This window comes from Mustela putorius, unplaced genomic scaffold (genome assembly GCF_011764305.1).
Source record: "Mustela putorius furo isolate JIRA1106 unplaced genomic scaffold, ASM1176430v1.1 tig00003834_pilon_pilon_pilon, whole genome shotgun sequence".
NCBI classification, from domain to species: domain Eukaryota; kingdom Metazoa; phylum Chordata; class Mammalia; order Carnivora; family Mustelidae; genus Mustela; species Mustela putorius.
Genome location: NW_025421987.1, coordinates 88,871,128 through 88,889,042, shown reverse-complemented (window position 1 = coordinate 88,889,042; position 17,915 = coordinate 88,871,128). Strand labels below are relative to the sequence as shown.

Below are 17,915 nucleotides of genomic sequence, written 5' to 3'. Positions count from 1 at the left end.
CCAGCAAATTCAGAGTCTAAGCTCTCAAACTATGCCCGGGCCTATCCTTATCCCAAAATCTCTCCAAGATTTTCATACTAACAAAAATGAGGATAGTGAAATCCCATTTGATCAATTCAAAATCAACTTAATTGAAAAATTACTAAATCCCCAGGTACTATGAACTATTAACATAAAATACCTAAAAGTTCTTCCAGGTCACCAGCTGCAGCACTACCCAACTCCTTGTGTGAAGAACAGGCAGCTTTGTACTAGGAATAAGAAGAACAGCATTCTAGCTCTGCCTCTGCTCAGAGAAAGGGTAAAAAAGTTCATGACCTATCCCTTGTCTTCTAAGGAATTGTCAGAATTGCACAGCTGCACGTCCACAAGAAATGATGCTCAGTGGGTGAGGTGTAGATATATACTAACTCACAGGTGATATATGGTCATAAATTTTCTCTCTACCTTTGGAGGCATGTTCTTTATCTCCTCCTTCTCATGTTTCCAAGACATATTTTTAGGGAAAGTACCACAAAAGAGAGATGCTGTGGAATAAATTAATTGAGATGCTGAAAAGAACCAAACTGTCCCTTGGTTGTTGTTATCATCCACAGAGAACCATTATAGCATGGTTCAGGAAAAAGAGAATCATTCATCTTGCCTCTAAGCAAGCCTCATTGAACAATATTCTTTCCCTCTCTAGAGAAAAGCTTTCCTTCTGTAAAGTAAGTGTTGGGCTACATGACCTTAAGAGCTCACTTAAGCTCTATGATCACACTGGGTCTGTGATTCACCCCATAACCACCTCTGACCTGCTCACATCTATTCTTCTAAAACTATTTCCTGTTACATACGTTATAAAATGATTAGAAATTCTAGTTTCAAACACTGAGGTAGTTTTATTGCATAACTCTGTGTGGTATCACAAATGTATATTTTTATGTTATAAAATTTATTTAAAAAATTATCCCCAATCCCACTGTAGCCAGAAGTTGCTATGCCTATCTCCCCCAAACCCCTGCCCCACCCCACACACTGTCCGTTCCTCCTCTTACTATGAGTCCTTGGGCATGAAGAGGGAAACCTAGATATTAAGTACTGGTGATTTCCTCATCTACCATTCCCCTTTGAATTCTACATATCCTATCTGTCACAAAGGACCTAAGTCATTCCTCAAACAAGGCATTCACTTTCAACATTCCTTGAATTCCTCATTCCTATTTTTCTGGTACCTTTAAACCTATATCCTTCCCATGATGTATGCAGCCAAGTAATGCAATGTTCTGTAAAGTCTGCCCTAACACTTCCCTAGAAAGGTATAAAGTATAATGCTGATATTCCTGTTTTTGATTTTTCAACAATTTCAACATCTGGTGAGTCACATGATAACTTCAAGTAACACAGGGAAATGTTTCAAAAAAACGTTTGAATTGTTTATGGGCTTGTCTCCTCTGCAAGACTAGGAATTACTCTAGAGCAAGGACATGTTGATGCTGATCTTTATATTTCCAATGCCTAATTCACAGTGGGATCTCAATGTTAGGTGAGTGAATGGATATGCAGAATTAAGTCAAATTTCCCAAAATTAAAAAATGGATAAATAAACACACAGAACTAAAATTGGGAAATCCTAGAGCACAAAGAAGTCCCCTGGGAAAGGGAGGGAAATGTCCCATAAAATATATTTTTAATAGCTCGGGCATTTTTAGAAAATTTCTTTTCAACATAACGGAATTCATTGTTTATGCACCACACCCAATGCTCCATGCAATACGTGCCCTCCATAATACCCACCACCTGGCTCAGGCATTTTTTAAAGTTATAGGGCTCCTTTGGACCTCTCTGTCTGCAAATACTTCACATCTATCATCATTTTCCTTAGATCCATTAGTCAATGCAGCCTAACAGAGGTGGGCTTGGGTAAGCATATAACACATGCTTAAATAATGAGAAACCATGGACCTACTAGCCTACTTTAAGTACTTGGATGACTCAACAGATTCTGTAATTTGCTTTGTATCAAAAATGGAAACATCAAAGTTGGGCATTAACAGTCTACATTTCTAGGACTTTCCAAGTACCTTTTAATTACAACACAACACCGTCTCCTGCAAGCATCATCTCTTGACACATAATTTTTTTTAATATATTTTTAGTGTGTGATTATTGTTCTCACAGCCCATAATTATGTTAACCAATAAATACGAACACATCTAATTCAGTTCCACCAGAGTGAAGGTAATTCAGAAGAATGAGATGTATCTCCCAATTAACCCTTACTTTGCTGAGTCTGAATAATAAAAAAGAAAAAAAGTTAGAAAAAATCAACTCCTTACATTCTGAATGGAATAGGCATATTGAAACTAGATTTTCTCCTAATCCTCAACCTCTTCTATTTAAGGGTCATCATTATTAGCTTCTTTAACCTTCTAATGTTTTATTTTTTTATGAGAAGCCATTTTTAAGGGATACTGTTACTCATATGATTAATTTCATAGTTTTGTCATTGGCTAAAACAAAACACAACAAAACAAAACAAAGATCAAACACAAAACCAAAACAAAACAAAACAAAAAAAACCCTGGCATCCTCAATCTTGTTCTAGAACTTATAACCAAACACACACAAAAGTCAAGGTCCCGCTGGGCCCACACTATCGTCATATGTCCTGAGACATGTCACTTACCTGCCACATCTTTTGTTTCCTCAGCCATGAACTAAGCACACCCTCTGTGTCTTAGAGTTGAGGCATCTGTATGTTACTCAAGCAAGAACATATGTGAAAGCACTTTACAAACAATAAAGTACTGTCCAAACATCGGGGATTATGAGTTTGCGTGCACAGTAAGATGGCTCAAGCAAAATGGTAGCTGCTAACTAACCCATTAAAATGTAGCAATTTATGGGAGGCATACATAGACATAGTCTGAAAGAAAGAAACCTATATTAAGCAAAAACCTCTAAGCAAAACATCCCCAGTATATATCAGGGTATAAGAATTTAGGAGATAAAAAACAACAACAATAACAAAGACTAAAGAAAGGTAGGTTGGTGCAGTGGGGAATAGAGGTATTTAAGCACAGGACAGGTGAGTCCTCCTGTAAAGTCCATGGTCTAACTATCCCAAGAAACTGGACTTGAGGTATGTGTTGGGTGGAATAGGAAAAACCTTTAACATCAAACGATGGCCAGGGACGACGAAGGAAGTAAGGCTTGTTGAATAATCATTCTCAGACTAGGGCTCATCCTCCTGGACCTTCCAGAGTTGGTCTCATTTCTATGTTTTTGCTTTTGTTTTTTTCTAGAATGAATTTTAAATATCCCCCTGTTTGAGAACTTTCAAATATTCCCCATTATCTTTAGAAGCAACAGGCCAGAAATTAATCCAGCTTTCAACGGTGTCCATGGGCTCTCAACAGGGAAACTTCTCGTCCTAGAGCCCACCTTCAGTGGCACCCTCTGCAGCCACCCAGTCGCTTGCAGTGCCCTGAAGGCACCTGGACCTTCCTGCTTTCCAGCTCAAACTGTTCTCCCTTCTGGCTCCCAACACGGCACCCTGCCGCTGAACATGCAGGTTCTCTGAAAAACCTTCTCAGAGTCTGCCACATTCATGGGCTTCTACCATATCTGCCAGAGTAGGACTTCTAAAATCATGGGCCCTTGGAAGATGGCAGCTTGGTTCTTTCTCCTCCCTTTCGCTGATTCACTTTCCTTCTCCCAACAGTTCCCCCCAAAGACCAGAGTGCCTGCTCCACACTGGCTGCTCAGGGCATGTTAACAGAAATGAAATGCTCTTCCACCACTGACAGACCTGATAGAGCCAAGACAGCTGAGGAACCACTAGGCTCCGGTATTTTGCCTTGTGCCCCGCAGGGCGGACAGCCCCATGATGTGTCTAGAAAAGGTAATGGGAATATGTCTAATGAGGAAAGGACTGGCATCTTCTGTGTGGAAATGACTGACGGAGGAGAGGCCAGATCGGCCTTTAGCTTGTGAAAGAATCCCTGTGAATGCAGGAGCTGTTGCCCAAGAACCAGAGCGAGCTTCAGAGTGCCACACACACTGTCATGTATCAAGCAAGCTTCAGAGTGCCATACGCACTGTCACGTACCAAGCAAACATTACACGAGTCAACAGTGACAGCAGTGCCAGTCCCATGTTTGCACCTAGAGCTCTGCCTGCTGTCTTCTGAGGACTCAGAAGCCCTTGAAGAGATCTACCATGGCTCCCTTGAGACCTGAGAGAGACACGATGATCCACAACAATGGAAGATCAAATTCTGTGATGTAGGTAGCAAATTGAAGAGCCGAGAAAGAGCCGAGCCCCAAAGGGAGCAAAGAAATGCACAGAAGAGCTAATGACAAGGCTCCGTTTGCACTGAAAATACAGATTCTAATTGCTATGGCTAATTCTGGTGAGATGGAGGAGAAATATGTATTTCCAAAGTGTTGATGCCCATAGAAGCCATTTACAACCTTTGGAAAGAAAAGTAAGTGGTCATGCTCCTCATTGTAGAAATCCACCCTGAGGAGTCTGAGACAGGGAAAGAACTCCAGAGAAAATGGACATGAATATGTCCCTCAGAGCATTACGTACAAGAACCCCCTCAGTACAGACACCACCTCAAAACCCAACATAAAGGATTTCTTTATGGAAGACAGAGCCCTCACCGTAACTTGAACCTAGCCATGCTAAACTGTATCTGTGAATACTATACCAACATATTACAAAATACCCCTCCTAGGGAAAACCAGAAAGAGGGCAGAGCAATAAAATAAGAGAGGGTGTAATTTTCACGGCATTTTTGTGTAATGTTCTTGCGTTCCTTAAAAAAAAAAAAACCTTGTAAATTCAATTGAAGAAGTTTCTGTCAACAAACATACCTTGATACTTTAAAAAAAAAAAAAAAGACAAGGTAGAACAATAATTCTGAGAAGATCACACAGGAATGGAAGGGCAACAAGATGCAACCTGTTCTCTCACATCATTGTGGACTCTGGGTGGCCTGCAGTGCGGACTCATTTACAGAAGGCTCTTACCTGTGGGGGCCTAGGTTTGTAGGGGGAGCTGCACTCAAGGTCAGCCAAGATGCTAGTCAGCGAGTCTATCTCAGCATCCAGGCTCGAACGCCTCTCCTCAAGGGTCTTGCCTCCAGGATTTCCCTGCTAGAAGAAACAGAGACACGTTACCCAAAAAAACATCTCCAGCATCTAGGGATATCAGTCTGCGTGCAAATCTCTTGAATTACAGTGTGGTTTTGTCCAAGCTTTTTTGCACTTCGTTTATTTTAGCTTTTACAAAATGTGAAGTAGAATTATCCTATTTTGACAAATAAGAAAACTGGAAGATATGAAGTGATTTGCCTAAAATCATACCCATTAGAGGCTTTATTTGTATGTTTTTTGTTATTTACAAGTAAAAGGAAATAAACATCTCTACCCCCATGCTGAATGAGCAGATTCAACTGGGGGGGATATTACAAGTTCTTTGTATTCAGAAACCATCACACAGAATGACAGCATTTGAGTTGGAGCAGGACAGGGCACAGGCGGGAGACTGAAGGTCTAGGAAGAGGAATCAGCTAAGTGTGGATATTAGATGTGTCTGTGAGAGAGACACAGTGCATTCTAAGCAATGCACTTTCAAAGGGCCCTAGAAAGGGTCTGCTCAGATTTCTGGCCAAGGGACTGCAGATGAAGCACGTGGCAGTGGTCACGGATGATACAGCTGGAGATCTATGAACCTCACCCATCAATACCCCGTGTTATCACAAGTACCAGTCTCCACCTACACTTAGAAGCACAGGAGGTGAGTGGAGGGCAAGACGCAGTCACAAGGGCATTCCCAGGAATCCTGGACAGGCTTGGGGAAAACAAGCCAACAGTCTGCCTAGAGGTTAAGGCAAGGAAACAAAAACTGAGACGGTCCTTAGATTTGGAAGCGGGGTGAGTTAAAATAATATTTTAAGGTGACAAAGCATACTGATTGTGGACTGTATTGAGAGTGTCTCTTAGGACTCCATGAAAAAACCAAAGTGCTGGGTGCCTGGGAGGCTCAGTTGGTTAAACGTCTGCCTTCAGCTCAGGTCATGATCGCAGGGTCCTGGGATCGAGTCCCAGATCAGGCTCCTCCTTGCTCAGCAGAGAGCTTGCTTCTCAGTCTGCCTGCCATTCCCCCTGCTTGGGCACGTGCTCACTCTCTCTCTCTCCCTCTCTCTGACAAATAAAATAAAATCTATATATAAAAAAAAAGAAAGAAAGAAAGAAAGAAAGAAACCAAAGTGTATCTATAGCAAGACCCAATCAAAATGAAATGATGGGAAATTGCTATAATCTAATCAACTTTGTTGAACTATCTAAGGCCATTAAATATCAGGATAGGGTGTGAAAGAGTTTAGAAAAAGCATTGACCAAGAAACCAGATTTAGAAAAAGCATTGACCAAGAAACCAGAATATCCCCAGCAACAACAAAAAATAGGGTACCCTGACAAGCTAACATTAAATATTATAATCCTCTAAGTAAATGTTAGTGAGTACACTGCCTTGAGTAACAACAGCGTAACAGTATTGCTTATTAATATCACTCACTCTTTTTCCTCTAGTAGCTTGCTCACCAACCCACCTTTCCTGACTCCTGGAACTTAACTTTAAGTCTCTGCAGAAAAGAGATATAATAGGATCTGGTGTGTCTGTCAGTCTCTTGTGAATTTAGCTTACGTGAGTTCATCCCTCTGGACCTGATCTGTTCCAGGCATACTGATAACATCAACATCTATGAAGTCATGGCCCAGCCCCATGGAGCCAAAAGCAGACTGTTGACGGTCCCAGAGGCAGTGGCATCCTTACTGGTGAGCTCTCGATAAATAGGGGTAACATTTATCCCATTATCTAACATAGTGTCCTCATCATTTTCTGGTTCTGAGTGTATTTCTATGACCCTAGTACAGCACTCTGACCCCTCACCCCGACTTGTGTATTTTTCTCATAATATCTATCTATTATAATATCTATCATCTAACAGTATCTTTTATATGTATTTGGCTGTCTATTGTCAGTCTGCTGAAGAGAACACACACTTCATGAAGATAGGATTCTGTCCATTTTGCTCCTCGCTGTTTCCCCAGAATCTTGCTCGGGTCCTAATCATGGAAGTGTTCAATAAATTCTTTGAGTAAATAAATGAATGGGTAGTGAGAGACTCTGTCACAAGTCATCAGTAAACTTTCTCATATCCACCATCTTTTGGGTGAACACGGCTAGAGGCACGACTGGGGAGGGGCTACTCTTGTATATGGAATATACAATATGTTCTAGAAAGCGAATCAAAATCCCAGAATACATGTGTGTGCACCTCTGTGTGTGTCTTTATATCACTGCTGTATGGCCCAGATTTGTAGGTCACCCTTGAGAAAATGGATTTTCCTCTGCTCGCTTGCCATAGCCAAAAATGGAAAACAGTAATAATAGCAGGTGGGCTATGTTTTCTCAAGGTCTGAATTTCCAGTTTGACCAAGCCCTACAAGGCCCATGGGTCTCTATCCTAGGAAGATAATTTTTCAGAGTGTTAGTCCCTCAATCAGAGGTGATCTCACTTATCCCACTGAGCAGTAATAACTATGAAATATGGCACTATCATAAGGCATAAAGCCCCTTTAAAATTTAACATTCATGTAAACATCCTGGGGAATGGGTCCTGGCACAACATGAAAAGATGGGACATTAGCGTTTGGGAAGGCGACAGAGAACTACGTGAATCTGATTCTCCTATTATGTATTTCCATAGCTTCACAGGCAGCATAATATATTGGTAGGGGTGGAAGACTGATTAAATGCTTCTCTGGGCCATAGTTTCCTCCCCCTCACCTGCCCTACCTAAGCCAGAGGGATGTTACAAGATTCTGATAAGAAAATGGATGGGAAAATACTTTGTAAATTGTAAAGTGCTATAATTACGATCATTTTCTTAAATAGCACTAATTATAGTAACCAGTAACTATAAATTAATATGAATAATATAGCTATTGTTAATTATTCTTCTTAAAGGGAGCATCATTCATTAAGTGTCCCCTTGGGGTATCAGTGAAGAGACAGAATCAGGTCTTCAACATCTGTACTTTAACGGCAGTAGAAAGTACATCAATTGCCCATGCTCTTAAGTACTGGGGTACCTAACAACAGAGACTCAAAAGTCGCAGAATCAGCCTGAACTATACAATGGAACAAGTAATTACAGTGCTTAGCGAGCCTGTACATGCAAGGCTTCAGTTGGTATCTAGCCTCCTTATCCTCTCTTCCCTCCATGTTGGGACTACTCCCCATTTTTAGTTCCTCCTAGAAGGTTGACATAATTGAACAAACCCCAGCCCAGTGCTATGTGATTGTGCACAATGACCCCCAACCCCTTGCTTCCCAGCCTGACCTTCCGATAAGAGCTCTGCTGCCACATTTCAAACCCCATCATAGATTAGAACAGGTCTCTTTCTCACAGCTGTGTCTCTGTTTTATGCCTCAGTTCAAATAATGGAAGTACTGCCATTTCCTCCACCACTGTTCCTCTTGGTTGTCTCCTCTACGAAACCTGTAGAGGCAGGAACAGTCCTTCTACTCTCAACAATCTATGTTACATCTCAGAGGCAATCGTCTTACGACCAACTCACAGAATGGTACATGCTTAGCAACATGTCTTCCTAACTTCCTATCACTTCAGCCTTACAATTACCTGCTCAAGGCCCAGTAACACTAAGGAAGATTCCCCTGGTGCTTGGCTTAAAACCCTTTTTCTATGGATAAAGAAGATGTGGTGTGTGTATATATACAATGGAATACTATACAGGCACCAAAAGGAATGAAATCTTGCCATTTGCGACAACGTGGATGGAACTAGAGGGTATTATGCTGAGTGAAATAAGTCAATCAGAGAAAGACAATTATCACACCGTCTCCCTGATATGAGGAAGTTGAAAGGCAAAGTGGGGGACTTGGGGGTGCAGAAGGAAAAAAATATGAAACAAGATGGGATCAGGAGGGAGACAAACCATAAGAGGCTCCTAATCTCACGAAACAAACTGAGAGTTGCGGGGGGAGCTGCTAGGTCATACCCACGCAGAGGCAGGCGCCGGAGCAGCCAGCAGCTGGGGTGTGCAGGTGGGAGGCGAGGACCCAAGGCTGGATCCCAATGGAGTCCAGTGCCTGTTCTGTTCACTCGCTAATGGCTCTAAAACCCACATGAGTTAGCCATCCATAGGATATTATTTTCTATAAGGTATTTATTTTCATTCATTCAATAAAAATTTCTGCGACAAAACTCACCAAACCACAACTGGGGCTTATTATAACCTGGAAAATCGTAATTCATCATGCCACGAGCAGAATTATAGGGTGATGACTTTCCCAGTGCAAACACATAAGAACAGACTAGAAAGCAGAGCCAGGAACCAAAGTGTATAGCATGGAAGCCTATTTCCAAGAGTCCGACTTGAAATGGGTAACATTTTTGCCCACACACTGCTTATCCATGAACTACAGGTGATAGACAAGCAGTGACCGCATTGAATTAGGAAAGAGTATTTACTTGCATTTACTCATTCTTTATATCCAAAGGTCTTTACTTAAAAAAAAAAAAAAAAAAAAAAAAAAACCCTCACAGGAAAGTTGAACTCCACCCACATGCATACCTTTCCCACAGATGATCAATAACCAACACTTTGCCATACTTATTTGCTCTTGCATTCTCTCTTTCTCTCTCTTTGTCTCTCTCTCTTTCTCTCTCTCTCGTAACAAATACATTTATTTGTTCCATTTGTTATTGTAGCTAAACCACTTGAAAGAAGTTGGCAAACCGCCCCTCCCCCGTATACTTTGGCTTACATCTCCTAGGAACTCCTTGTACCATGATCACGCCTGGGAAGTGTAACAGGTGTGGATTTTTTTTTTTTTTTTTTTAACGTAGGCTCCATGCTGAGCCCAACATGGGGCTTGAACTCACGCCCCTGAGATCAAAACCTGAGCTGAGATCAAGAGGTGGATGCTCAACTGACTGAGGCACACCAGTACCCCCGGGTGTAGAATTTTCCAATGTGCCCACATACTCACATTCACCAGCAATCTCAGTAATGCCCTCTTATTTATTGTTACTACTTTCCATCCAGAACCCAATCGAAGATCACACCCTGAGATGACAGTTCTACACTCTCCCCTCCGCCCTCCCTCCCAGCCTATTTTTATCTTTCATGAAACTGACTAAGAATTCAGGCCAGGTGTCTTATAAAAAGTTCAACAATCTTGCTTTGTCTAATGATGAGAGGTGGATTAAAACAAGTTGGACAAGAATATTATGTGCACAAAGCTGGGTCCTTCCCACCACCTCACAATAGGAAGCTCAGGATGACAGCTGGGCTTGGTTTAGTGATATCAAATTCGATGCCTTGATTAAGGTGGTGTCTACCAGAGTTCTTCATTGTAAAAGTTGCTTTCTTCCCTTTTCAATCAATAAATTATCTGTGAGGTGACACTTTAAAACCCTGCCATTATTCTGCTCATCAAGAACCTTTCCCCTGGGGTACCTGGGTGGCTCTGTTAGTTAAGCCACTGCCTTTGGCTCAGGTCATGGTCCCAGAGTCCCAGGATCGAGTCCCACATAGGGCTCCCAGCTCTGCAGAGAGTCTGCTTCTCCCTCTGATCTTCTCCCCTCTCATGCTCATTCTCTCTAAATAAATAAATAAATAAATAAAATCTTAAAACAAAACAAAAAAGCTTTAAAAAGAAAAAAAAGGAACCTTCCTCCCAAAGGTTTTAGCACCCAGAGATGGTCCTTGCTTGGACTGATTACTGCATCAGTGGGTGCAAAATGGGGACAGTGTTCACTGTTAATGAGTGGAAACCAGTGCATTTTGCATAGCATAATAACAAGTCATTTGTTAAGTATTCATTTCCGTTTTGAAGTAGGGTAGGAGGACAAACCAGGAAGTCCTCTGCTATGAAAAAACATCAGGAACCACCTGATCAAATCAAGAGTGTTAAAAAGACAGTTCCTATTCAGGCTGTTAAGAGGAACAAGGGATTCAGGGGAATGGTCTAACTAATTAAGAACCATTGTCTGTCCTAGGAAGTTTACTTCCTAGAATTACAGCCCATACCCAGTATCACACTCATCCTTAGCAATGCCCAGAATCTTTGAGGTGGCCAAGCAATCATAATGACACACCTAAAGGGCCAAGACTTTTATGTAACCGCTCAAAAGCACATCTGTGAAAGAAACCAAATCATCAGAGAATTAAACTTGGATGTTCAATGTGCTAAATCGATGATATTTAAAAACCATGCTTCCCAACGCACAGGGATCTTGAGCAGATCATGTGTAACACCAAGGGAATCCCAATAGGACCCAAGCTTTGGCTTCCTTTTGTGATTCATTAGGGGGAAAAAAAAAAACAAAAACCCAGGTAACTTAGAAATATAAAACTATCTCATCTCAGGAAACCCTAAAAGGCTAGGAACACAGAACAGTACATTTTTTTTTTAATTAATTTATTTATTTATTTTCAGCATAACAGTATTCATTATTTTTTCACCACACCCAGTGCTCCATGCAATCCGTGCCCTCTATAATACCCATCACCTGGTAACCCAACCTCCCACCCCTCCGCCACTTCAAACCCCTCAGATTGTTTTTCAGAGTCCATAGTCTCTCGTGATTCACCTCCCCTTCCAATTTACCCCAACCCCCTTCTCTCTAACTCCCCATGTCCTCATGCTTTTTGATATGCTCCACAAATAAGTGAAACCATATGATAATTGACTCACTCTGCTTGACTTATTTCACTCAGCATAATCTCTTCCAGTCCCGTCCATGTTGCTACAAAGTTGGGTATTCGTCCTTTCTGATGGAGGCATAATACTCCATAGTGTATATGAACCACATTGTCCTTCACACACAATTTTGATTTTCTTTTCAGTGGAATTAAGTATTAATAATACAGCCTGAATTTCACTTCATTTTTATTTTCTTTTAGGGTCGGTGAGGTTCATTACTCCCTTATTTCTAACATTAATGAAAAAAAAACGAACATGGCCGGTGACAACAAAAGGGATACCAAAAAGCTGTACGGTCTATAAACAACAAAACTACATATCTATCATTTATCATCTCTTTCTCTCTCTCTAACGAATCTAAGAATATAATCAATGAATTTCTTTGTGATCGTTTTTATGAAATTCCCCTACCACACAAAGAGTAGTGGCAAAGCCTCTGGTGTCAGCCTTGCAGGGTTAGACACCTACAGCTGCCACCTGTCAGTTTGGTGACATTAAGCAGTCTACCTAAACTCTCTGGGCCTCAGTTCTGCATGCTGCTGTTATAAGGATTAAATGAATTTATATGTGCCAAGTACTGCTCACATCTTAAGTATTCAATAAACAGTAGCTACTCAACTATTACCTTGAACACAGCTTCAAAATAAATGCTTTGGCTGAGACAGTCACAGTGAGTATGTAAGTTTTAAAAGCATCTGGATTCAAAGTAAACTCAGAGACTAAAGCTTCTGTTAGATGAGGCTCCTGTGCTTCTTAACCCAGGATGGTGTTAGAAATGAACCATGAAGAACCAAGTTTAGAGCATGGGCTCTCAAACTGTCATCTGTTGTAGAACCACCTGGAGAGCTTGTTGAAACACAGATTCCTGGATCCATCTGCCAGGGTTTTGGATTCCCTGTATGTCCCCTGAAGCCCAAGAATTTACATTTCTAACAAGTTCTCAAGGGACTGAGGATCACACTTTGAGAACCACTGCTCTGAGGAGATTCCTAACACAACGAACACCTTGAAAATACCAAGAGATAAACCAGATAATGGATAACAAAGATCTGGATAAAAATAAAGTGAAAACAGTAACACCGCTTCTTACCATTATCCCCCATGCTATATAATAATACAAGTCCCCTTATCACACTGATCTGATAATGTTGAGTCGACAGGCAGCATACAGTAGATATGACCTATTTTATCTAAGAGAAATGTCACTTTATTGAAGAGACCCAAAATGCTGGAAGAGAGGGGAAAAGTGCTTTAATTCATGTCTGTGTACACTCTTTCCTACTCATTTAGCTGAACGGCATACCTTTCTGAAATCCACTCACCTTATCAAATGTACTCTCCTCCAAGAAGATATTACTGATAACCTACTGACTTGATAACTGGCTCTTTGTCTAATTCCGTGGGATAGCAATAGTCATAGTATAACTCTCATTGCTGATTTGCACGAACATATCTCCCATGCTGCTCTAAGAAATGTTTGTGCTAAGAAGCATGCAGGCTTGATCGCTGACCTCAAGGGGTTTACAGTCTACTGGATAATGTTACTTTCATATCTGCCTAGTAGTATCAAATACACTATGTTCTTTGAGACCCTTCGTAAAACCATTTGGAAAAGATGAGATTTAAAAACAAAAGCGATCTCCTTCCCTAAGAAGCCTATTATCCAATGGCTGGCAAAAATACTATTCCACTTTCTTAATGGGCAAAATCGGGCTAAAACGCCAGTCTTTTTAGCATCTAAAAAGATTCATCTACCCACGGGATAAGGACAGTGGTGAAAAGTGCCACAAAAAGCCATCTTTGGAGAAAACTCTGTTGTGTTCAAAATAGAGACAACATTTTTATGATTCAAAAGAGTAACAGCTTGGCAACGGGGAACACAGCACTGAAGAAACCGAAAGTAGGGTAACAATAGGAGACAATGAGAGTTTCCCATAGTTCTCGTATAGCTGAAGGAAAACATCAAGGTAAAACTTAAACACTAGACATGATTCATACCTCAATTTTTTTTTCCTTCACATTCCGTACCATCTCATATTTTTCAGTATGAACACACTCAAAGTTGAAAATGTTTGGCCAACCCACAATTCTTTAAAGGAAACAGTCCTACCACTATTGCTATTTGCCAAAAGATCCATATTCTGGACCATGTAACTCCACTTCAAAACACTGTGACCCACAGAAACAAGGCTGGTCACTTGGCCAAAGGTCCATGAACAGGCTGGTGAACCCAGCCTTGGGCCAATGACACAAAGATGAGAAGGGCTAATAAAACTCCTTCCCTTATCAATTTGAATGAAGACGCATGTCACAAAACTACCATGAGGATGAACTGTGGTCATGGTAAGCCAAGAAGATCATGATCGTGGCTAATTACTAATAGTCAAAACACACAAGAAGTTAAGAAGCCAATTACTGGGGGCAGGTGGGGAGTAACAGACATGCCAATAATGGAGAAGCCAAGGATGGAAGAGGGAGGAGTGGAAGGGAGGGAAGAAGAACGAAAAGCAAAGAGAGATGGCCCTACCACAGAACCTTCTGCTGCCAGATCCCACCACATGGATTCTAGAGATAAACTCCTTGACATGGAGATACTCTGTGGGGTCTCCGTTCCCCAGCCAGTACAAGACCCACTTACTCAAATGACAACAGTGGGAAGCTAAGTCTACCTATGAAATCATAAGCACAGACTTTTGCTTCCTAAAACTCAACTTTTTCCTCTATAAAATGAGAGGAATGAGCCTTCTAGGTCCTCTTTTATTTTTTTTCAGTTCTCTCATTGGATCTATATTGACATTTCACACCTCACCCATCCTGATCATTACTGCCCACTTGCAACCAGATCTAAACCCACCTGAGATGGGCCAATTCAGAGTGTAAGCTAACTTAGTTGTAAATAAGAGCAGGGGCACGGTAAAGTGGTCTGTGCCCCAGTACGCACCAGCAGCCTCACTTCTCCCAGCTCTATGCAGAGAAGAAAGCAAAAACAACAGAATACCCACCCCCCAAAATGTACTTTTCAGTGTATTCACTTCTGGAAGTACTGCTACTGTATTCTACTCTTACAAAATTAAAACAATTACTCCTAAAGTAGCTCCTTACAATTAAAATAAGATCAATTTGCATGAGAATACCTATATAATCACATGGAAAAATACATTTATCTATCTAGCTAGCTATCTATCAATCAATAAAATGCAAATCATAATAACCACAAGCAGGTAATTCTACAGTAAAATAAACACGTGCCACCCCTTTTTAAATCAGAAGAACCCTCTGTTGAAAATGAAATTACACACAGAACCCCATGATTTACACAGATAAAAACAGAGCAGCTCTGGCTACAACTACGGCAGGGGAAACCTGGGGTTCTGCCTGGAGGGTGGGGGGCCTCCCCACTGCCTCCAGTAATGTCCCTGAAACACTGCTACAACAGATACCCGAAAAATCACTGCGGCAGATCTTGTAGGCAAGCTACAGATGGAGAAACACGATCCTTAAGAGCTACCTTGCCAGTCAGCCTACATACATAGTTTAGCAAACACTATACCAAGCTGCCTCTTCTGCACTGTGTGTGCGTTTGTGCATGTGTGTGTGTGTAAAAAGGAGGCACAAGCATACCTCGGATACTGGGGGTTTGGTTCCAGACTGCCCCGATAAAGCAAACATCACAGTCAAGCAAGTCAAAAGAAGTTTCTGGTTTCCCCCTGCATACAAGAGTTATGTCTGGGACGCCTGGGTGGCTCAGTGGGTTAAGCCACTGTCTTCGGCTCAGGTCATGATCCCAGGGTCCTGGGATCGAGCCCCAAATCAGGCTCTCTGCTCAGCAGGGAGCCTGCTTCCTTCTCTCTCTCTGCCTGCCTCTCTGCCTGCTTGTCATCTCTCTCTGTCAAATAAATAAATAAATAAAATCTTTAAAAAAAAAAAAGAGTTATGTTTACACAATATTGTAGTCTATTAAGTGTACAATAGCATCCTCTAAAGAAAATAATGTATATACCTTAACTTAAAAATAATTTGTTGCAAAAAAATGCTAACCATCATCCGAGATTTCAGCAAGCCAGTCTCTTTTTGCTGGTGGAGGGTTGCACTCCATGCTGCGGGGCAGTGGTGTGCTGAGGGGCTTGGGGTAGGGGGTTCTGTGGTGTGATTTGTGTCTTCTAATCAGATAACCATGGAGTTGACTGTGTTAATAGAATATTCTCTTCATGAACAATTCCTCTGTAGCAGGTGATGCTGTTTGATAGCACTGTACCCACAGAACGTCTTTCAGAATTGGGAGTCAGTCCTCTCACACCCCACTGCTGCTTTATCAACTAAGTGTATGTGATATTCTAAGTCCCTCGTTGTCACTTCAACAATCTTCACAGCATCTTCACCCGGAGTGGATTCCATCTCAAGCAACCACTTTCCGCGTTCCTCCATGAGAAGCAACTCCTTGTCCATTCACGTTTGTCCTAAGATCGCAGCAATTCAGTCCCATCCTCGGGCTCCACTTGTCAGACTCGCTCTCCTGCTGTTCCCCGCCCCCGCAGTTTCTCCAGTGAAAGCTTGAACCCCATGTCATCCATGTCATCCAGGAGGGCCAGAATCAACTTCTTCCAAATTCCTGTTAATTTTGGTATTTCCAGCTCTTCTTGTGAATCATGAATGTATTTAAAGGCATCTAGAATGGTGAATCCTTTCTAGGTTTTCGACAAACTCTGCCCAGAGGAATTACTGCTTATGGTAGCTATAGCTTCAGGAAATGCATTCTCTTAACCAGTAAGGCTGGAAAGTTGAACTCACTCTTGACCCATGGGCCAAGAACATGTGTTCTTGAAGCATGAAAAGATTAAACTCACTGTCCATCTCCATTAGAGACTCTTGGGTGACCAGAGGTGCTGTCACTGAGCAGTCATAGTTTGAAGAAAATCTTCCCCCTCCCCATCCTCCAGGACGTAGGTCTCAACCATGGACTTAAAATAGTCAGTAAACCATGTTGTACTATATGGTGACTAATATAACATAGAAAAAAAAAATGTAAACAGATGTGCTGTCATCTAGGCTTTGTTCTTCCATTTATAGAGCACAAGCAGAGTAGATTTTGCATAATTCTTTTCTTTTAAGATTTTATTTATTTATTTGAGAGAGAGAGAAAGAATGAGGGAGAGAGAGCCTAAGAGGGGAGAGGTCAGAGGGAGAAGCAGACTCCTGGCGGAGCAGGGAGCCCAATGCAGGACTTGATCCTGAGACTCCAGGATCATGACCTGAGCTGAAGGCAGTTGCTTAACCAACTGAGCCACCCAGGAGCCCCGATTTCACATAATTCTTAAGGGCCCTACCATTTCCAAAATGGTAAGCTAGCATTGCCTTCAATTTAAAGTCACCAGCTGCATTAGCTCCTAACACGTTGAGTTGGCTTTTGAAGGTCTGAAGCCAGGCACTGATGGCTCTCTAGCCATCTCTAGGCATCCTCTCCCTGAAGATGGCTGTTCTGTCTACACTGGAAATCTATCGTTAAGTGTGGCCACCTTCATGAATTATCTGAGCTAGATCTTCTGGAGAACTTGCTGTGTCTTCTACATTAGCACTTGCTGTTTTACCTTGTACTTTTATGTTCTGGAAATGGCTCCTTTCCTTAATCTCATGAATCAACCCCTGCTACCTTCAGATTTTTCTTCTGCAGCTTCCTTATCTCTCTCAGCCTGCACAGAACTGAATGAAGTTAGGGACTTGCTCTGGATGAGGCTTCTGCTTAAGGGAATGTTGTGGCTGGTTTGATCTTCTATCCAGACCATTGAATTTTTCCTCTCCATCAGCCATAAGCCTGTTTTGCTTTCTTATCATTCGCATATTCACTGGAGTAGCACTCTTAATTTTCTTCGAGGATTTTATTGTGCTTCACTTTACTGCATTCACAACTGGGCTAACTGGTCCAAAGGCCTAACTTTCAGCCTAGCTTGGCTTTCAACATGCCTCCCGCATTAAGCGTAATCATCTCTAGCTTTGGAGTTAAGATGAAAGAGGTGAACATTGCCTTTCACCTGAACAGTTAGAGGTCACTGTAGACTTGTTAACTGGACTAATTGCAATATTATTGAGTCTCAGAGAACAGGGAGGCTCAAGGAGAGGGAGAGAGA

The 17,915-nt window shown here is 41.7% G+C and overlaps 1 protein-coding gene and 1 long non-coding RNA gene across 12 annotated transcripts in view; one reads left to right on the top strand and one right to left on the bottom strand.

The window, feature by feature from the left end:
• The window catches only part of LOC106005098, a 34,223-nt gene extending 22,029 nt beyond the window's left edge, over positions 1–12,194 (top strand). The window contains exons 3-4 of one of the 2 annotated variants that reach the window (XR_006609018.1): positions 6,734–6,830; positions 11,994–12,194. This is a non-coding gene — a long non-coding RNA (uncharacterized LOC106005098). Of the gene's footprint in view, positions 1–6,733; positions 6,831–7,037; positions 7,123–11,993 lie in introns of those variants that run through there. The other variant, XR_001178261.2, reaches the window with a different exon arrangement.
• Positions 1–17,915, bottom strand: part of LOC101676863 (LIM domain containing preferred translocation partner in lipoma) — a 655,863-nt gene that overhangs the window by 337,036 nt on the left and 300,912 nt on the right. For 9 of the 10 annotated variants that reach the window (XM_045088088.1, XM_045088086.1, XM_004745237.3 and 6 more), the window contains one exon: positions 5,022–5,147. In XM_045088088.1, the coding sequence (XP_044944023.1) occupies positions 5,022–5,147 (126 nt within the window). The remainder of the gene's footprint in view (positions 1–5,021; positions 5,148–17,915) is intronic. The other variant, XM_045088092.1, reaches the window with a different exon arrangement.